Source organism: Schistocerca serialis, chromosome 3 (assembly GCF_023864345.2).
Source record: "Schistocerca serialis cubense isolate TAMUIC-IGC-003099 chromosome 3, iqSchSeri2.2, whole genome shotgun sequence".
Lineage (NCBI taxonomy): Eukaryota > Metazoa > Arthropoda > Insecta > Orthoptera > Acrididae > Schistocerca > Schistocerca serialis.
Window position 1 is genome coordinate 704,859,282 of NC_064640.1, and position 22,817 is coordinate 704,882,098.

A 22,817-nucleotide genomic window follows, 5' to 3' on the forward strand; every position below is an offset into this window, starting at 1 on the left:
GTTATTCTCATCAAGCAGAGACATAAGACGATGGAATGGAGTGAAAGAGATATAGAAGAGGTAGATAGGTTAGAGGAAGAGAAATAGAATGGTAAAATTCGAAGCTATGATGGAGAGGAGAAAGAAAAAGATGAGGGGGGGGGGGGGGGCACAACAATGGTGGCTATACCGTCGCTAATATGTAAGTCTTAAGTTCCCTCTTGAATGTTGAGTGGTCTTGGATAAGACGCAGATCACAGGGGAGCGCGTTCCATAGTCGTATGGCTGAGATGGAGAATGACACGGAGAAAGATTTTGTGTTATGTAAAGGTACAGCCAAGATGCTAGACGTATCCGATCTGGTATTGCGGTTGTGGAATGATGATAGGTGTTTAATGTGAGAAGATAAGTATTGGGGGCACCAGTGGCTAAGAAATCGATGAAGTAAGCACATCGTGTGGAGATCGCGTGCCTTATGTGGGCGTATCCAACCTAGCTGGGAGTATGAAGGACTGATATGATCATACAACCGTATGTTGCATACGTATCTAACACAAGCATTCATCACTAGCTCGAGGCATCTCGAATTTTCATTATTTGTGCCATGTTGAACTACATCACAGTAGTAAAGATTAGGCAAGACTAGTGTTTGGACTAATTTTTGTTTAACATGGGATGGAAATATTTTTCTAAACTTTTGAATTGCATGTAGGGAGGAGAGCGATTTCCGGCAAGCTGTGACTGTTTGTTCTTCCCAGTTTAGGTGTTCATCCAAGGTTATTCCAAGGTCTTTTACTGTTTTTTGGTATGGTAGTTGGGTACCATTGAGGAGTATTTGAGGGACTGTTTCGCGAAAGTACCGACTGATTAACTTTGGATGAGATATAAGTATGACCTGGGATTTCTTGGGGTTTAGTTTCAGACCTAGGTTCTGTGCCCATCGAGAAACAGAACAAAGATCTGCGTTCATACTCGCTACTGCGTCAGCAATGTTCTTGGGGCTTGCACTTATGTACAGTTGGATGTCGTCGGCATATAGATGGTAGTTGCAGGAGTGAATCACTGAAGAAATATCATTAATGTACAGTGAGAAGAGTAATGGACCAAGGACGGAGCCTTGGGGAACTCCAGAGCGCACGTTTTTCCATGATGACTTTTCCGACCCACAAATGACTTGTTGACTTCTGTTTTTGAGGTAGCTGTCGAACCAGTGTATTGCGCTGTTTGAGAAATTCAACTGCTTCATTTTAATTAGTAATATATCAAAGTCAACTGTATCAAAAGCCTTGCTAAAGTCAAGCAGTGTTAGGATGGTAGCTTCACGTCTGTCCATAGCATGTTTAATGTCATCAGTTACTTTGATTAATGCAGTTGCTGTACTATGGTGCTTTCGAAAACCTGACTGATATTTGTCGTGGATGTTATGAGTTTTGAGGTAATCTGTGAGCTGTTCATGGACGATGTGTTCTAGGGCTTTAGATATTGCAGGAAGTATGCTGATCGGCCTGTAGTCACCTGGCGACTTAGGGTTGTCAGTCTTGGGTATAGGTTGAATTAAGCTTTGCTTCCACTCAGTAGGATATGTACTACTGACAAGAGACAGGTTGAAGATGTCTGTGATAACTGGAGTAATAGTGTTTACGACGTTCTTAATCATGCCAATGCTCACTCCATCATTTCCTACTGCCTCGGAAGAGATTCTCATAATTGCCTTGTGTACTGTGCCGGAAGTGACATGTTTTAGGAAAAACTTGTCTCTCGAGAGATTGATATTTTGGGGCTGGTAATTTGTCGCTGCGTGGCAGTTTACGGCTGTTGAGAAGAAATCGTTTAATTCTTCTGCAGACGCTTGATAAACAGCGTCAGATCTTCGCTTCCCTATACCGAAACTGCGCAGCTTTTTCCACAGTGCGGCAGGTTTTGATATGCCGCATACGACAGAGCGGGCATGTCTGATTTTGGCATTCCTCACGCTTTGCTTGGTTCTATTTCGGAGTTTCCTATAAGCTTCGTACGCCTCGGGAGTTGGGTTACGCTTGAAGGCCCTATGTGCAGCATCACGTTCATTCATTAACTGGCGTAATGCAGTGGTGAGCCACGGAGCGGGAGCTCTCTTTACCTTGACAGTGCGTTGAGGAGCATGTTTATCATACAGTGCAATAATTTTGCGACATAATTCCCGAATTTTTCCGTCTAAAGTCGGTTCATTCCATATCACCTCGTCCTGCGTTGTCTCAAGTGTTGAGTCTGTCGACATGCTTTGTGGGGCTATTTAAAGATTAGAACATTTGACTCTACTGCAATGACTCCTCATGGCTAAATAACTGCTGCTGCTGCTTGTCTAGTACTCCTACTTACAGTCCACTATTGACTACTAGATTGCCTCTTATTTGCTACATTTTCTGACTGTTTCTCCTAAGTTCTCGAAACCTTCCACCCTCAATAAGAGAAGTGCCCAAATGAGGCAGTGGATGGTTCTGCCAATGTGACAGGCATATATTCACATTGCTGGAACCGTGTGTGTTAGTGGCAGTTCACTTTCTCTTCATTGTGTTTACTGCTGTGCCCGATTCCATATCACCTCGTCCTGCGTTGTCTCAAGTGTTGAGTCTGTCGACATGCTTTGTGGGGCTATTTAAAGATTAGAACATTTGCACATGATCACTTTATGGCAAAAAGGGTTGTCAGCATTGGAAGCTGGTACCAAATGGACATACACCACAGAGTTACCACCACCAGCTGTGACTACTGACTTTAAAATGTGACTCGCAGGTACTCCATGAACAGTGAAACATAACTATACACCAGCTTTTATGAGGCAGCTGGGAGGTTGTTTTGACCCAGACAATGCATGATCATCTCCACACAATCTGTTTGGCCTCAAGATGTCGATTACAAACAACAGTACAAACCCTCTAGTGCCATGGCGTGCAATGAAAATGGACAAGATGGACACCTGTAATATAACCTGGATCAGTGGTGTCAGGTTCTCTTCACTGTCTAGTGCAACATTTGTCTGACATCTGATTAGTTGTGGAAGAAGGTGGAAATGGCTAGGAGCGAATACACATCTTGGGCATGCAGCCTCACAGGCTGAGCAGGGAGGTGGTTCAGTCATGCTTTGGGCTGGTGTTGTGCATGGATGTTGCATGCTTCTCATTGGTAGTAGTTGCCACAGCTGAGGATGTGGATAGTGGGTGTAGATAAACAAGCCATTTAGTCCTTTGAAGCAACAGCTGTTATCATTATGCACGTTTGAAATACATGTCACATGCGAACTAGATAGTGCATTGACATTTCAGTATATTAATAAGTGTCAGAAATTGTAGATACATTTTTATCGGAAAAAGTGAGAGTTGTTTTATTCTTTATGTTTGAAATTTTGGTGTTACTGAAACATAATGGTTGATTGCCGGGTGGAGGGGAAGGGAGGGGATGAGACAGAATTCAGAGCATTTAGTTTGATGTAAGAAAAAATATTATTTAGTGTTTGTCAAGTTTTTGATGTCTGTCATGTATCTCCAGCTAAAATAGCCAATTCCTGAATAAATGCATTTCGTTATCATGATATTTTTTTCATATCAGCTTCTTGAGGTGGGACACTCGCCTTTGGTTAACATTGCAAAGTAAATCTTTTCTGGTGGGTATCTGTTACCTCCAAAATTTTTTGAGATGTTCAAATTCTTCCTGTAAATGGTCATTATCAGCAGTCAAATGTGGCACAGGAAGATAGCAGCTATCAGCTCGCAGGTGCAGATCTGTCTGTATCGGAATGTGAAAGACACCGTGTCCCACAATGTTGCTCAACTATATGATGAGCCAAGACATCCATGAAACAGAGGCAACTGTTTTTTTCCAGCTCTATGGTAAACTAGATGTTCCTTAAATTGGATTCAGGTTGTCTAAGACTTCATGAAATTTCTTCTCACCATGGGGCCCACGATACAAAAGTGTTATCCACATATCTCCATGGGCTTAGAACTTAGAGTTCAGTGCCTTCTCCTCAAAATCTTCCATAAAAAGAGTGGTCCATGAAGGGAGATGAAGGGTTTCCCATGGCAATCATGTCAAATTTTTCTTAAAATTTGTTGTTACTTAAAAAGAAAGTTGAGGAGAGCTTATTCTGAAACAAAGTTATGATCCACTTTTTAAAATGTTATGAAATCGAGGAGGAGAACTCTGCAAGTGAAATTTTGGTAAATAATGACACATCATCAAAACTAACCAGCAAATCCAAGCTGCAGAGTGTTTGTCTCAGCCTATCAACCTGAATTTGTGAAACAACATATTTCACAAGGGGTAATGGTAGCATATATCTCTGCCCGCTGTACAAGGACGTAACTAGGATTTTATGAAAGGGGGTCCGATTTGTTAAGAGGACCTGAAAAAGGATCATGTTTTTCATTTTGTTCTGAAAATTCATATTTATTTATTTTATGTACATAATTTATCTTGTGGACAGTCATGGACTGTTCGGTCGGTGCCAGCAGAGGTTCGAGTCCTCCCTCGTGTGTGTGTGTGTGTGTGTGTGTGTGTGTGTGTGTGTGAGCGCGCGCGCGCGCGCGCGCGCTTAGGATAATTTAGGTTAAGTAGTGTGTAAGCTTAAGGACTGATAACCTTAGTAGTTAAGTCCCATAAGATTTCACACACATCTGAACATTTTTTACCTTTTGGAGACCTTCATGCAAATAGTCTTTGGCCTATAAAATTAAGCAAGAAAAGGTTTTCTTAAAGTGTAACTCATGTTCTCAACAGATTTTCAACGAAAAAGGGAGAGATTTTTTTTGGGGGGGGGGGGGGGGGGGATGCAGCACGGAGTCGGCTTGGACAAATTCAAGCATCCCACTGAAAAAATACACACATCAAAAAACGTTTTGCATCAACCCGGTTCCCAGAACTCCTGAAGATAGATGTTGGCTGTGGATATTGTTTCACAGACACAGTCCCTTTGACTGTTCAGAGGTGTCATGAAACCCACCCAAATATGTAAACAACCATACACGAGCAGTGCCATTAGATGGAGGGGCTCCAACAGCCGATCAGTTCCAATCATTCCACCAGGAAGGAAGTACACGGCTCATGTTGTCTGTAGTTCAACCATTTTGAGACGGTCAGTACCGTGGTTCGATCACGTTCACATTGTTACTTTGTGCTTCAACAAGGGAAGTGTCCAGGCATCTCAGGCTGAACCAAACCGATGTTGTTCGGACATGGAGGACATACAGAGAGGCAGGAACTGTCGATGACATGCCTCGCTCAGGCCGCCCAAGGCTACTACTGCTGTGGATGACCGCTAACTATGAATTATTGTTTGGAGGAACCTTGACAGCAATGCCACTATGTTGAATAATGCTTTTCGTGCAGCCACAGGATGTTGTGTTAAGACTTAAACTGTATGCAGTAGGCTGCATGATGCACAACTCCTCTCCCGATGTCCACGGCGAGGTCCATTTTTGCAACCACGACACCATGCAGCGTGGTACAGGTGGGCCCAACAACATGCCGAATAGACTGCTTAGGATTGGCATCATGTTCTCCTCACCGATGAGTGTCGCATATGCCTTCAACCAGACAATTGTCGGAGGGGCAGCATATTGGCGACGCGTTTGTTTTCACGGATGACAATTCGCACCTCCATTGTGCACATCTTGTGAATGACTTGTTTCAGGACAACTATATCACTTGACTAGAGTGACCAGTATGTTCTCCAGACATGAACCCTGTCAAACATGCCTGTGATAGATTGAAAAGGGCTGTTTGTGGATGACCTGACACACCAACCACTCTGGAGGATCTATGCCAAATCTCTGTGGGACGATCTGGACCAACAGTGCCTTGATAAACTTGTGCATAGTATGTCACGACAAATACAGGCATGCATCAATACAGGAGGACATGCTACTGATATTAGAGGTACCGGTATGTACAGCAATCTGGACCTCCACCTCTGAAGGTCTCTCTGTGTGGTGGTACAACATGCAGTGTGTGGTTTTCATGAGCAATAAAAAGGGTGGAAATGATGTTTATGTTGATCTCTACGCCAGTTTTCTGTGTAGGTTCCGGAACTCTCAAAACTGATGTGATGCAAAACTTTTTTTTTTATGTGTGTATTTTAGAAATGATCTCCACAAACTGTTCCCCATCATCCCATATCTGAATCGGTTTTCATAATTTGAGTACTGCCTGGGTGACTAGATTGGACGTTATTTTAACATTTGGGCCGTAAATAATGGAATAATGAGCATTTTTTAAAAAAATATAACAGTCACTGTTTGGGTCATATTTTTGTTGATCAACAAGATTTCTGGGCCACACAGGCAAATAAAAGTGTGTTTTTATGCACTGATTTTAATGTTATTTGTAATATGTGTACCACTCCACTGCCTTGTAAAATACTGAAATATTGCAGCTGAAGAGTTGTTCGTTTCCAAATAACACCACCAGTGCTAAATTAAACTGCTATAGATAGGTAATAAGGCTGTTATAGTAGTGCATACATATTTTCAACTTACCATTTCATAAGTGAACGAATCAAAATAGGTTTTCCTCTTCTTTCTTGTTACAAATTTTTCCAAAGTTAGAAACTTTCAGAACAGCACACAACACAAAAACAATAAACGGCAGCACTTATATTAAATTAAACTACAAGTAAGAACTGAACTGATTAACAAAAGAACAACTGAACTCGAGTAAGGTCAACAATGTACAATAGTCGGTCTTGGCCAAAGTCGGGATAGGTGATAGCTGATAGTGCTATTGTTCTATCAATAGTTTAAATCCTTCAATGTCCTTGTTGACTATCAATAGTGCGCATCACTTTTTTGTTGAATCATTGAAAAAAAGTTACGTGAGACAATGGAAAGTTTTTATTCAACGGCCATATAGTCCAGAATTGGTAAGCCACTCTGGCAAAATCACCTGGACATTGAAATGATGATCGCACCAACACATCAGGTTGAAGGTACCCATTTGCTAAAACGTTGTGTCTTACCGCATGAAGTAGTCTGTAACGGTCTGCTGCACATCCTTTTCTAATGGGAATCATCAGCCCTTCAAAGCCTTTTTTAAGGGATCAAAGGCATGATAATCGCTGGGGAGAGATCTGGACTGCAGGGCAGGTGCTTGATTGTCCCCACTGGAGTTGGTGTAACTACTGTGTTAAGACAAAATGGCAGCATGCGTTATCATGAAGCAGCAGCACTCCTTGTCACACCATTCCACAGCGATGGTTTTCGACTAACGTTCTACCCCATGAACATTCTTCACTCTCAGATGGATGCCAAGAAAAAAATAACAGCATGTTGGGGTCCCGTTTGCATGTATTTTGTAAAAAGGGTTAGTTTTCACTTGAGTTATGTCTTGCAGGATGTGGGTACTGTGATGTTTGCGTACGTCTGATTAAGGTAAACTAATCTCTTGCCTACATGTTGGTGTTTATATACTCGCTCTGGAGTTGCACTACATTGCATATACACTGCAGCAATGCCTTCAAATGGAAACTTTTTGATCGCCCTTTATATCTTTCAGTTTCACTACGCTTCAGCTAGGTAGTCTGTAATGCTGCCTAAGTGGTGCCCCCCCGCCCCCTCCCCGCCGATGGCTGCATCCCTGCTGTGTATTGTATAACTTCCATCATGATCTGCCATGTGCTCATGCACACTTGGCTCATCCAAATGGTTTATAAGGCACATGAGAGGGCTTTATCATCAGTCTGCCTAACTTGCTTTGAAGATGGCTAGATGGTTTGGAGCAAAGCATGGTTATGTTTGAATTTCCATAATTTTATGGCTCAATTAATATTCCATGAGGACATGTAAATCACATTGGTTTCTCTGTTTATAGTGTTCATATTATGCTTTTGCTTTAATTTTCCTGTCATATGAAGTAATGCACTGCAGAAATAAAACAATCCTCTTTACAGTTAATGAGTTGTTGTTTAATTTTCTGTAGCTGCCGCATTAAACGTATTGAACAAAAGGATGAACTTGAATCGGAGAAGACCCAAGAATACAGAGATATGGAAGCAATGCAAGAGGAGAATCGTCGTATGCGTGTTGAAGTAGAGCAGCTCCATGTCAAATACGAAGCTCTCAAGAAATTTGCAGCATTGAAGAAGATTTCAATTCCACCTGAATTGGAAACTATTTGAGCTTAACTTCAAAACAGTGCTACTTGCTCTTTTGTCCTTTTACAAATTGTATAATGGAAGCGTTGCATATGTAAAAGACCAAAAACAAGAATTGTATCTGAGACTTCTAGTAGTTTTCAGATATATCTTCTTATCATACACTGCTTCCTTGATTGTGCAGGGGAGTTACAGAAATGATTAATCATCTAAAGGCACAGTGTCAGCACAGAACGCATCTCAATACCAAAGACAGGTATTACCAAGGAGAAATTGATAGTACACCACAGAGTTACTAAATGTCAGTTACACTGGTATTACTTTTATAAAATTGTAATAAAATATTTCCAAATGTACTGTGTACTTACTTCTACAAAGTTGTATAAATTATAAGTGTCTATGGTGTGTACTATGTTTGCACTCTTTCTTGAGCTCTAATAGAGAGAAATGTGGGGAGCAGAGAAAGCAAGACCTACCTTCATCAAGGTATACCACTACTGTAACTGTGCTTCGCTCATTGTACCAAACATTTATGAAACCTTCTATGGCCTCTTTTCTGGTGAGCTGTAGTAGTGGCCTTACTGGAACTAATTTTTCATTCATTTCACCACACAGAAACCTGCATTGTAAGATGGCATTCACTACAGTGGCCTCGAAATTTGTAGTGCATCAGTATTATTTGATCACCAAGGTTGGCAGAAAGCAGAAGCAAAGCACTAGTGACGAAAATTCTTCGGACGACTGCCAGTTCAAGAGTAGAAAGTAAGAAAGTGCTCAAGAAAAAGTTCAGAGTTAATACTGCTCACACATTGTGAAATGTGAGAATTGTTATAATATAATATGGTTTGCATGCTCAAAAATTTCTTAAATGTACTAAAGTAAGTGAAAATATTTTTGAGAATGTGAACATTATGACGCAGGTGTTCAGTTGTCAGCAAAATATGTAGAACAGCGTACCTAATGGTAAATACTTGCAGTGGAAGTATAACATGCTTGAGAAACTATTGTAATTAAAATATTCATATTAACATGGGAAATTATGGGGTTCTAGTTTCTGAAAATATGACAGTAGAATACTGTATCATATAATATTTAACAAGTAAATGTAATGGGGATGAACTGAAATGTAGGTAATTATGTGTCAGAACTGCACTATATTGATAATGAATAAATCTTTTCTTACTGTTGGTATTTTGTCTCATGTTTTTAGGTTACCTTTTAATTCTCCCATGTGTATTTTCCCAAGAGAAATGTATCCCACCTGAAAAGAGATGAAACTAGTTAATATTTTCAGAAACATCTTTAAAAATTCTGAGCAGATCATAAGACAGTTTCATAGACAGTCATTTTATGTTTCTTTTTGAATGTATCTCCAGTACCATATTCACTTAGATTGTATGTGGGAAAAAAAGATTATTGTGGTGCCGTATAACTCTGTACAGATATGGTTTGGTTTTGGTAATTGATAACTTTTTCATTGTTAATAGTAAATATGGTGCTGCAACTAGCACAGAAGAGTGCGCAAACAACATGTCTGGTTAACTTTGTGTTTCAGTTCTCGATATAAGGTCTATCCTAGATGCTACACTGTAGAAATCGGAAAGTTTTAACTATATTCAATTAAATGCTGCTATTTAATTTAACAGATTTTGACAAATTAATAATGATTTTAACAGTTTTCTACCGAAATATATCTTTGGAAGTATAACTATCATGTTTTTACGCACTTAGGATGTGATTCATTCAGTTCTTGCTGAGACTCGTGTCATTTACTTTTGTGGTAGAGCTTGAAAAAGATTCCATACACAATGCCTGCCGTTATCATAATCTAAAAATGAGAATACATGAGTAAACTGAAAGAGACCTATGATTTGGAAATGGCACTTAACATGTAGTGTTACTTTAGTATTCCAGTGACCTTCAATTCTCAAATTTCTTGGTACTCGTATGTCTGTAATGGTGCCTGTAAAATGACTTATTTCAACTCATCCCACTGGCTTCTAGGACCTAAGAATGAAGTTTCAATTATCTATTATTAATTCTTTCCAGCTATTTGTGGTGCATGTAGGTTGGTTTCAGTTTTTCCCTTTTTCCATTGTCTTTGTTTGTGTGAAAACCTTACCCAGATCCAGCACTAAACTTTTATACCTGAATTTTTCTCTTTGTTGTGTTGATAGGTATAGACAGCTTAGCGTCAGCTGCAGACTGTGCTAACCTCTGCTTCCGTAACTGGAGCAACATTGACATTCACTGTAACTTGAATCACTTTCTCTTAATCTTCTGGAAAGAATGTGTGTCACTTTCGTTCTCTTCATCTACTGAAAAGAATGTTCCTAGAACAGGAGTGTAAGTTTTATACCAATGTAAACATCACCATATTATTCACAAGCACAGAATCCTGTGCTTCACTGTCTAAATATTGTAAGAACACTTTGAAAGGAAGTAAGAGTGTGATTGCCTGGTTGGATAAACATCAATATTTCTGTCAAGAATTGGAGGTGATATCGATTAGCATGCTGAAGTTATGTGCGAAGCTATCTTCTCAAATATTAATGCAATAGTGGATCTTACTTCTGTGAATAGAAACTGTAACTAAGACTGCAGAATTTTCCTATTTTTATTGGCACTAAAAACTATCAAAACTATACATCTACATGATTAAATCACAATTCACACTTAAGTCTTTGGCACAGTGTTAATAGAACCACTTTCAGACTGTTTGACTACCATTCCAATCTTGAGTAGCATGTGTGAAAAAGTACACCAGTATCTTTGCATGTGAGTTCTGATTTCTCTTATTTTATTAGAACAGTCATTTTTCCCTTTGTAGGGAGGAGTGAAAAAAAAATTGGCATTCGGAAGGGAAAGTCTGGTGATTGAACTTTTGTGATAAGATCTCACCACAGAAAGACAGCCTTTGTTATAATGATTGCTACCCTGACTCGCTTATCTTATCTGTGACACTCCCTTCCCATTTCTCAATAACACAAAATGAGCTCCCTTTCCTTGAACTTTACCTTCATCCATCCTATCCGGTGAGGATCACATACCACACAGCAAACTCGAGAAGAGAATGGGGTAGCGCATTGTAGGCAGTCTCACTATTATATTTGTAGCACCTTTTAAGTGTTCTGCCAATAAAATACAGTCTTTGGTTTGTCTTCCCCACAACATTTTCTGTGTGATGGTTCCGTTTCAAGTTGTTTATAATTTTAATTCCTAGGTGTTTAGTTGAACTGACAATCTTTAAATTTGGGTGATTTATTGTGTAATGAAATTTTTTAAAATACTGGTGTGGAGTACCTCGCACTTTTTGTTATTTTAAACTCATATTCTACTTTTCACACCATGCAGATATCTTGTCTAAATCAGTTTGTAAGTCATTTTGCCCTTCTGATAACTTTATTATGTTGTAAATGGAAACATAAACGACAAAAAATCTAATAGGGCTGCTCAGATAGCCTCCTAAATCATTTATATAGATTAAGAACAAGCAGACCATTTACATTTCATCTGATGACTTCCCTTTGATTACTATGAACTGTGTCATTTCTGACACAGTCACATATCCAATTGAGTCGTTGAGACGATACTCCATAATCCTGATGTTTAATTAAAAGCCACTTGTGTGGATAGGTGTCAAAAGCCAATCAACTAGAGATCTTTTGTACACAGCTCTCTTTGCTTGGTGTGAAGAATGAGCCAGTTGTGTTTCAAAAGAACATTTTCTGAACCCATGCTATTTGTGTGTGTCAGTATAACATTTTCTTCAAGTTACTTCATAAACTGAAAACTGCAATAACTACAGACCTTTACTGCCTTCAGTGTTGTGAAAAATTTACTGTTCTCATTTATAATGACACCTTTTCCTTACTGAAATTACTCATAATTTGCTTATTAGTTTCAGTGCTTTAAAAGACAAGAAGTTTCCTTTATTACTACTACTACTACTACTACTACTACTACTTTTGTAAATTGATTTAAAGTTCCTAAAATTCCTGCTCACTTTTCTTCATTATTTTCCTGAGCTCAATTTGAAAATAATTATTCATTATAACCACTGCGAACACAGTGCCAGGGTGCAATTAGATCTTGATGTAGCTTCTCATCATTTTCTTTGAATGTCTTTGTTGGTACGTGCCTTTGTTCCTTATTTTTGGATCAGTATGAAGTCATTTATGAAACTGAAGAGACAATGTTTTACCTAATTATCTGTCTGTTTTACCTGTGGCAGCTCCGTTGGTGTTAGAATAAAGGCAGAGAGGAAAAGTGAGACATGAAGAACGAGAATTCAAGCTATAAATATCTTGGGGAAGACATTAATATGGGACAGTAACCTCCTTTCATTTCTTCAGTTTTGTGTTCTGAATGGCTATTTGTGGCTATTTTGATTTTAAGAGAGGCAACTTTTACTTTCAATTTCTGCAGCATCCTATTATATGCAAGTAGAGGTTTTACTGTAATCAAGCATTGTTTTAGAAAATAACAGGAATTTTTTACAACAATACGTTGTATGATGAAGTCCCATACTCCTTGACAGAGCGTAGGGGAATGATGCGGGAGACCCGCATCGCCATACTAGGCAAGGTCTTAGTGGAGGTGGTTTGCCATTGCCTTCCTCCGATCGTAATGGGGATGGATGATGATGATGATGATGATGATGAACACGACACACACCCAGTCATCTTGAGGCAGGTGAAAATTCCTGACTGCCGGGAATCGAACCCGGGACCCCGTGCTCGGGAAGCGAGCACGCTACCGCGAGACCACAAGCTGCGGGCAATAAGTTGTATAACAGTAGTCATATATTGTAATAAATATTTGAAGATATTCCATAACTGTTGCTGCAACTGCACTACAATTGATAAAACACTGCTGAAACAATGTTGTGCGTTGAGATTTGGCAGCAAAATTGGGAATGACAGTATATATTTCTATTATTATTGTGTCAAACAATGGAAAATGCAGGATGGAACGTAACAGTATTATGAAAGGAAAGTTGCTACTAACCATGTAGTGGAGATCACACAACTGCAGTCTCAGGCAGCTGCTGCTGCTGCTGCTGCTTGCAGTGTGGTTTCAGTTGCCTGAGACTGCGATCGCACGCGCACGTCTTGTGTCTACGTCTATTGTTGACGAAGGCCTTAATGGCTGAAAGCTTTATTTATTTGTGTCAGGCTTTTTGTTGTGCCTCTCTGCAACTCAGCATCTCTGCTGTATGGTGAGTAGCAATTTATCTTATATTATTATTGGTATTGTGTAGTAGTGACTGATAAATAAAATATTTTTTTTTTGCTGTTCATTATCATGTTGGTGTTCAAAATGCTAAGAAACTACTCCATGAGTGTACAGTGGGATCTATATGCTATTATAGATGCTGTTGGCTTTGATTGCTTAGTAAAATACCTGGTTAAGATCTGTGTACATGCTGTTAACGAGCTACCCTTCTATGAAACTATTTTGACTAAACAGTCAATTCTTCCAGTTGGTTGTTTACTTTTGGCAGGATAGTTTTAAATGATATTCCCTCAAACTTCACATTGAAGAAAAAGTGGTTTTTCCTGTGAGGGTGAAGGCTGTAAGCAGCATTCATAAACTGGTATTTTGGGATATAAACTCTGCTGTCCCTTGCATGTAATGTAACAAGTTGAAAACAGAATATGCAGAAAACTGTTTTGGCACATGTTAATTAAATTACCTGATAAAATGAGAGTACACAGTTCTTTTGAAAGTAACAAAATAAAATATTTTTCATTGAAAATACATTTTTACCAAGCTTACACCCTTGAAGTTAAGATACTTGATAACAAAGATTTCCAAGAAAGTTTATATACACTATTGTTCTAGTTTTTTTATTTTAGCCAATATTTTATTGTTTGATGAATGGTCTAGTGGAACCACCATATAGTTAGAGTTCATCTCGGTTTAGAATTTTGTTTCACAAACGTTAAAACTCAATTGGGTGTGAAAAAAAAGTAAGTGATACTAGGTTATTATAGTTATGGTTTGGTTTAAATAATGCTTGATATTCTTGCAGTAAGTATTGAGATTCTTAAGTTCTGCATATAGAATTGATTGTTCTTCCTCAAAATGTTTAACTCTTGTCAAAATTTTAAAGTTTTCATGTGAAAAATGTGAGAGCTGGTGGTTGGAATGCATTTACATGTTGGATGTCAGGCATGTACTACACACAGGAACTTGGTAATAGGGTAGCAGAGTGTGTGTGGCAGGCACAAGGTGTTTTTTTCCTTCTTTCCTTTTTAGCTTAGTCCTCACTCCCCCCCCCTCCCCCCCCCCCCCCCAGAATAGAAAAGAAACTACAATCACTTAATAGTGGAATGGCATCGGGGCTGAATGAGATACCTGTAAGTTCCTACAAAGATTACACAAAAGAACTTGCTCTATTTCTAGCAGCAGCTCATCGTAGTTTGCTGGAGCAGCAAATGGTACCCAACAACTGGAGGTCTGTTTGCGAGAAGGGTCATAGCACCGAAGCACATAGTTATAGGCCTACGTCATTGTACAGAATTATGGGACATATTTTATGCTCAAGAATTAAGACATTTTTCTGTATCTGCACCATACTCTGCAAGCCACCTAGTACGTCTGGTAGCAGTAACTGGTCGCCCCTTCCCTCCACCACTTGCAAATGGAATGTGGGAGAACTGATTGGAGTATATGGGAGGAAGTAATAACTTGTCTGACTCTTCTCGGCAACTGCTCTCTCGAAATTTCAGTAGAAAACCTATCAGTGATGCACAACACTTCTCTCATAGCGTCTGCCACTGGAGTTTGCTGAGCCCTTCTGTAATGCACTTGCACAGATCCCATGATGGAAAGGTGCTGCTCTTCGTTGGATCTCTATCTCTTGTTTCAGTCCTACCTGGTAGGGATCCCAGATTCATGAACATTACTCGAGAATCAGTCGAACAAGTACCTTGTAAGCGACTTCCTTCATGAATGAGTTAAGTTTCCTTTAGGTTTTTCCTATGAATCTGCTATCTGCTTTTCCTACTGTTTGTTTTATGTGGTTATTCTGCATAAGGCCACTCTGGATAGTTACTTCTAGATATTTTACCATAGATACTGTAGGTAGCAATTTGTCATCAACAGTGTAGTTGTACACTACTGGATTTCCTTTCCTATGTACACACAATATGTTACATTTATTTACATTCTTCAGGGTCAACTGCCATAATCTGCACCATTCGTCAACCCTCTGCAGGTCATTTTGCAAATCGAGGCTGTCTTGTAGTGTTGCTTTCTTATAGACAACGATATTATCTGCAAATAGTCTTAAGGGCCTTCTGATTCTTTGTACTAGATCATGTATTTGGAAACATTGATGTCCCATCACACTTCATTGGGGTACTCCAGAAATTACCTTTACATCTATAGATTTTATTCTTGTAAGAGTGATCCGTTGAGTTCTGTCTGTAAGGAAGTCATGAATCCAGTCCCAAATCTGGTCCGATACTCTGTAACGTCATATTTTTTCACTAAATGGCATTGCTGGACAGTGTCAAATGTCTTCCTGAAGTCAAGGAACACAGCATCAAACTGAGTGCTGTCTACGGCACTATGGATCTCGTGGAAGAATAGAATGAGAAGATTTTAACGAGATATCTGTTTTTGTTGTACATGTTGATTTTTATATAGGAGATTTTTGTTCTCCAAACACATCATAACTGTTTAACGTAAAATGTGTTCCACAATTCTACAATAGATTGACATCAATGATATAGGGCTATCATCTACATCCATACTCCGTAAGCCACCTGACGGTGTGTGGCGGAGGGTACGTTGAGTACCTCTATCGGTTCTCCCTTCTATTCCAGTCTCGTATTGTTCGTGGAAAGAAGGATTGTCGGTATGCCTCTGTGTGGGCTGTAATCTCTCTGATTTTATCCTCATGGTCTCTTCGCGAGATATATGTAGGAGGGAGCAATATACTGCTTGACTCTTCGGTGAAGGTATGTTCTCGAAACTTCAACAAAAGCCCGTACCGAGCTGCTGAGCGTCTCTCCTGCAGAGTCTTCCACTGTAGTTTATCATCTCCGAAACACTTTCGCGATTACTAAACGATCCTGTAACGAAGCGCGCTGCTCTCCGTTGGATCTTCTCTATCTCTTCTATCGACCCTATCTGGTAAGGATCCCACACTGCTGAGCAGTATTCAAGCAGCAGGCGAACAAGCGTACTGTAACCTACTTCCTTTGTTTTCGGATTGCATTTCCTTAGGATTCTTCCCATGAATCTCTGTCTGGCATCTGCTTTACCGATGATCAACTTTATATGATCATTCCATTTTAAATCACTCCTAATGTGTACTACCAGATAATTTATAGAATTAACTGCTTCCAGTTGCTGACCTGCTATATTGTAACTAAATGATGAAGGATCTTTCTTTCTATGTATTTGCAGCACATTACACTTGTCTCCATTGAGATTCAATTGCCATTCCCTGCACCATGCGTCGATGCGCTGCAGATCCTCCTGCATTTCAGTACAATTTCCCATTGTTACAACCTCTCGATATACCACAGCATCATCCGCAAAAAACCTTAGTGAACTTCCGATGTCATCCACAAGGTCATTTATGTATATTGTGAATAGCAACGGTCCTACAACACTCCCCTGCGGCACATCTGAAATCACTCTTGCTTCGGAAGACTTCTCTCCTTGAGAATGACATGCTGCCTTCTGTTATGTAGGAACTCTTCAATCCAATCACACAATTGGTCTGATAGTCCATATGCTCTTACTTTGTTCATTAAATGACTGTGGGGAACTGTATCAAACGCCTTGCAGAAGTCAAGAAACACGGCATCTGCCTGTGAACCCATGTCTATGGCCCTCTGCGTCTCATGGACAAATAGCGTGATCTGTCCTATGACCCTGCTTGAAAACAGGAATGAACCGTGCTTTTTATGCTAGGATCCCTTCGTTGCTTCTACGAACAACGATAAATTGCTGATAGAATGGGAGCAAGTTCTTTTGCATAATCTTTGTAGAGTCTTACAGGTATGTCACCTGATCCTGATGCCTTTCAACTACTAAGCGATTGTGCTGCTTTTCTGTTCCTTGATTGGTTATGTCAATATCTGGCATTTTGATGTACATGCTATGATTGAAAGGAGGGCCTGTGTTATGATCTTCTGTGATAAATAGTTTTGGAAGACCGAATTCAATATTTTGTTTTTCTCTCTGTTATCTTCCGTTTTAGTGTCTGTATGTTCACTGAGGTACTGTATAGATTTCAACCCGCTTACTGATATTGTGTAGGACCAAAACCTCTTAGGGTTTTTAGTGAGATCAGTTGACAAACTTTTACTTTCAAAGCTGTTAAACACACCTCTCATTGGTTTCCTTAAGTTCATTTTCACTTCTTTCAGGTTTTGTTCATCTGCTGAGTCCTGACTTATCTTGAATCTCTGACAAAGCTCTCTTTGTTTACATAGCAGTTTTCTAACATCGTTATTAAACCATAGTGTGTCATTCCTATCCCATATGACCCAGTTAGGAATGTACTTGTCAGGCATATTGAATGATGTTTCGAACTTTTTCCTTTCCAGCCCCTCATCCTCATCTTCAGGTCAAATATTTGATGCTGACTACTCAGATCCTGCCACTCCTGCTAAGCAAAAATATTTTCAAACCTTTCGTAACATTCCTTGTAAAACCCATGGCTGCAGTTTCTATCTCAACCTAACGATCATTGATATCTTCTTCTACGTTAAGTTATTCAACAAGTTCAGGTCTTTTTGTTGCCAGGATGTCCAAGATTTTACCTTTACAGGTGTGTTGTCTCAATTATTTGCTCAAAGTAATTTTTGCTGAAGACATTCAGAATAATACCACACAAATCCCTGTCTGTGGCACCAGTTTCGATAACATGCCTCCACCAATCTACACTTAGCAAGTTGAAGCTACTCTCTGGAGCACTGTACCATTACAGCTCCTGACCTTGGTGGTTTATAAAAGCATCTGATTAGCATTTCTGACCAATCTTTAATGCTTATCTTCACCCAGATTAATTCCCATTCGGAATCCATGATAACCGCACTAGATATTATTGAATTCCTTACTGCAATAAATATGCCTCCACCATTGGCAACTAGCCTCTCCATACGATAAATATTCTAATCTGAACTACCCCCGGCAGGTCCAGGGGTAAGAATAGGCCCGAGGTATTCCTGCCTGTTGTAAAAGGTGACTAAAAGAAGTTTCACACATTTCGGCCTTTATGTGATGGTCCCCTGTAGGGTTTGACCTCGATTCTTCAAAATTTTCCCAAAGAGAGCCAATTGGGGAAGGGCGCCTTACATGGTGCATCATGTCCATCGTGCATTGAGATCTTTAGCCCACTTTCTCATCACCATGTACCCTGTTGGTTGTAGCCCCCTGACCACACAGGGATCGCTCTGCTGATGCCTGTGCTTTTAACTCCCAACATATGCCGAGGGGTAGATGCCCATCCACCTGGTGCATCGGGACTCCCGGCAATGGCCATCCTGCCAGGTGTCCTTTGCTGTGGCTGGGTGGCGCCTGTGGTGAGGGCCCCCTGGTCGGGGTGGGTGGCATCAGGGCGGATGACATGCAATGAAGTGTAGTCCATCATCTCTTGCTGGTGGTGAAACACCAGCAGTCTCTAAGCATTCACGAGCTCAATTCAATGCTGAGAAGTATGACCCCAAATTGTTCCCCTTCCTGGCAACACCACGGGAGGAATGTCAGGCTAAGGATGGCAGCGGATTTTATTCGCCCGGTACCTTGTACGTTCAAGAGCTGATGGGGAATCTTTCATGACGATGAAGCCTCAGTTTTTTGTTGAGCATTTAGAGAACAAGTTTGAGAGGTGGAGGGCTTGTCCAAAATGAGATCTGGGTCAGTCTTGATCAAAACAGCATCCTCTGCCCAGTCACAGATGTTGCTCGCTTGTGACAAGCTGGGGGATGTTTCTGTAACCATCACACTCCATAAGAGCTTAATTATGGTCCAGGGTATCGTATTTCACAGGGACCTTCCTTTGCAGTCTGACAATGAGCTGCGTGCCAATTTAGAGCGGCAAGGTGTACATTTTGTCCGGCGTGTCCGAGGGATAATCAGGTTGCCACCGGTGCCTTCATCTTGGCCTTCGAGGGTGATACATTGCCCGAGGAGGTCAAGGTGATGGTCTACCACTGTGATGTAAAGCCCTATATTCCTCATCCGTGGCAGTGCTTTAAGTGCTGGAAGTTCAGTCATATGTCTTCCCACTGTACTTCCAGCATCACATGACGAGATTTTGGATGCCCATCACATCGCAATACTCCATGTGCCCTGCCTCCCATTTGTGTCAACTACAGAGAGCACCATTCGCTTTGCTCGCCAGACTGCAGGATTCTCCAGAAAGAAAGGAAAATCATGAAGTAAAAGACCCTGGACTGACTGACCTACACTGAGGCTAAGAAAAAATTTGAGCACCTGCGTCCTGTATGTATGACATTGTCTTATGCCGCCACTACAACTGTTCTGGCACCATCAGCTCTGCCAATCCCAGTCACCTCTCAGAGCCCGAAGACTGCACCAGCCCCCTTTATGGTGGGGGGCAATTCCCTCCCTGTGGCTCCCGCACCACCTCCTTTGGGAGCGTCCCCCCCCCCCTCCTCCCCCCAACCATTGTGGTCGTCCATCCCCACTTCTGAGCCAGGGAAGCATTTGTCTTCTTTGGCTTCTCTCCTTCTCTCACTAGGAAGGGGTCCTTTGGGTCACTCACTTCCCAGGTTTCTTCTAGTGGGAAGGACGACACCCACCAGTGGCTGAAGAACTCAAAAGCAGTTAGGAGTAGTGCTTCATGCTCATCCTCAGTCCCGGAGGCTGAGCCAGTGAAGTCCTCCCAGCCAGGGAAACCCAAGGAGCAGCGAGAGAAATCCAAAAAGAAGACCCCTAAGAACAACGAAATTGCGGTGGCACCCACACCACCGCTACCTACAAGCTCTGCATCTGAGGATGGGGTGGAGATTCTGGCGTCCGCTGAGGACCTAGATCTTGCCAGACCCTCACACACAATGGATGTAGATTGCTCAGGGAAAAATTCAGTGGCAGCAGGTGACTCTGAGGCGTAAACTGCCTCATTGAATGTTCCATGACTTCTCAGTCTCACGATGATGTCATCCTCCAGTGGAATTGCGGCAGTTTTTTCCACCGCCTGGCTGAGCTACGGTAACTGTTAAGCTTTACACCTGCCATCAGCATTGCCCTACAGGAAACCTGGTTCCCGGCAATGCGGACCCCTGCCCTCTGCGACTATAAGGGATATTACAGGAACCGTAGCGACTATAATTGAGTGTCAGGTGGAGTTTGCGTTTATGTCCTAAACTCAGTCTGTAGTGACACTGTGCCCCTTCAAACCCCTCCTGAAGCTGTGGCTGTCAGAATAAGGATGACACAGGAAATAACTGTCTGCAATGTATACCTTCCTCCAGATGTTGCAGTACCCTGAATGTGTTAGCTGCACTGATTGATCAACTCCCATAACCACCCCTTGTGGGGTGGCACCGTGCTTACTGGCTGAGGCAGAGATGTTGAAACTTTACTGTCCCTGTTCGACCCCTGCCTCTTAAATACTGGTGCCACCACACACTTCAGTGTGGCGCATGGTAGTTACTCAGCCATTGATTTATCAATTTGCAGACCAGAACTTCTCCCATCTATCCACTGGAGAGCATATGACGACTTGTGTGGTAGTGACCACTTCCCCATCTTCGTGTCACTGCCCTGGCTTCAGGCCCATGGACGACACTTACCCCATTGGGCTTTAAACAAGGCAGAATGGGAAACTTTCACCTCTGCTGTCACCATAGAATCCCCCCCACTAGGTAACTTCGATGTCATGGTTGAGCAGGTGACTACAACAATTGTTTCTGCGCCAGGAAACGCAATCCCTCGCTTTTTAGGGTGCCCCCGGCATAAGGCAGTCCCTTGGTGGTCACCCAAATTCGCGGAAGCAATTAAGGAGTGGCTGCTAGCTCTACAGCAGCATAAGTGTCACCCTTCCATGGAGCACCTCATAGCCTTTAAATGGCTCCGTGCCCGCGTTCGCCAACTTATCAAGCGATGTAAGCAGGAACGTTGGTAGAGATATATTTCGACCCTCGGGTGCCATACATCACCTTCTCAAGTCTGGGCAAAGATCAAACGTCTTTTCAGACACCAGACCCCAACAGGTGTTCCCGGTGTTACCATAAATGGCATATTATCCACCGATGCAAACGCGATTTCTGAGCACTTTACTCGAGCCTCTGCATTGGAGAATTACCCCCAGCCTTCCACACTCTCAAACGGTGGCTGGAAAGGAAAGTCCTCTCATTCACTACACACCACAGTGAATCCTATATTGCCCCATTTACAGAGTGGGAGCTCCTCAGTGCCCTTGCACATTGCCCCGACAAGCTCCTGGGCTTGATCAGATCCACAGCCAGATGATCAAATATCTCTCGTTCGACTACAAGCGACATCTCCTCATCATCTTCAACCAGATCTGGTGCGATGGCGTCTTTCCATCGCAATGGCGTGAGAGCACCGTCATTCCGGTGCTCACACCCAGTAAAAACCTGCTTGATGTGGATAGCTATGTGTCCAATAGCCTCACCAATGTTCTTTGTAAGCTGCTGGAACGTATGGTGTGTCAGTGGATCTGCCGTGTCGTGGAGTCATATGGCATACTGGCTCCATCTCAGGGCGGCTTCCGCCAGGGTTGCTCTACCACTGATAATCTTGTGTCCCTCGAGTCTGCCATCCAAACAGCCTTTTTCAGTGGGGTCTCCAGGGCCCGCTCCCGATTTTTATCCAAAACTTCCTGTCGGTCTGTACTCTCCATGTCCAAGTTGGTGCCTCCCATAGTTCCATCCATATCCAGGAGAATGGAGTCCCGCAGGGCTCTGTATTGAGTGTCTCTTTATTTTTAGTGACCATTAATGGTCTAGCAGTAGCTGTCGCGCCATCCGTCTCACCTTCTCTGTATGCAGACTACTTCTGCATTTCGTACTGGTGCTCCAGTATTGGTGTTGCTGAGTGGCACCTGCAGGGAGCCATTCACAAGGTGCTGTCATGGGCTCTAGCTCATGGCTTCAAGTTTTCGGCCACAAAGTCGAGTGTTGTGCACTTCTGTTGGCGTCGTACTTTTCATCCAGACCCAGAACTTTTCCTTCATGATGATCCACTCACAGTAGTGGAGACATATTGATTCTTAGGACTGGTTTTTGACACTCGGTTGATGTGGCTTCCTCATCTTTGTCAGCTTAAGCGGAAGTGCTGGCAGCACCTCAATGCCCTCCATTGCCTGAGCAACGCCAATTGGGGTGCAGATTGCTCTACACTGCTGCAGCTCTACAGAGCCCTTGTCCAATCCAGAACTGACTATGGGAGTGTGGTTTATAGTTTGGCATTCCCCTCAGCGTTGCATTTACTTGACCCTGTGCACCACTGCAGGGTTTGACTAGCAACAGGAGCTTTTAGGATGAGTCCAGTGACCAGCATACTGGTGGAGGCTGGAGTCCCTCCATTGCAGATCAGATATGCACAACTGCTCGCCATTTACGCTGCACACATTTGTAGTTCTCCTGAGCATCCGAATTACCGTCTACTTTTTCCTTACTCAGTGGACCATCTCCAGCATCGGCAGCCCACGTCGGGGCTAATGTTTGCGGTTCGCATGCATTCCCTTCTTTCC

At 41.8% G+C, this 22,817-nt stretch overlaps 1 protein-coding gene across 2 annotated transcripts in view; it reads left to right on the top strand.

Annotated features, from left to right (window-relative positions):
• The window catches only part of LOC126470574 (transcription factor MafG), a 35,409-nt gene extending 26,114 nt beyond the window's left edge, over positions 1-9,295 (top strand). For both annotated transcript variants that reach the window (XM_050098527.1, XM_050098528.1), the window contains exon 3: positions 7,930-9,295. In XM_050098527.1, the coding sequence (XP_049954484.1) occupies positions 7,930-8,128 (199 nt within the window). In that variant the 3' untranslated portion in view covers positions 8,129-9,295. The remainder of the gene's footprint in view (positions 1-7,929) is intronic.
• Positions 9,296-22,817: the final 13,522 nt, after the last annotated feature.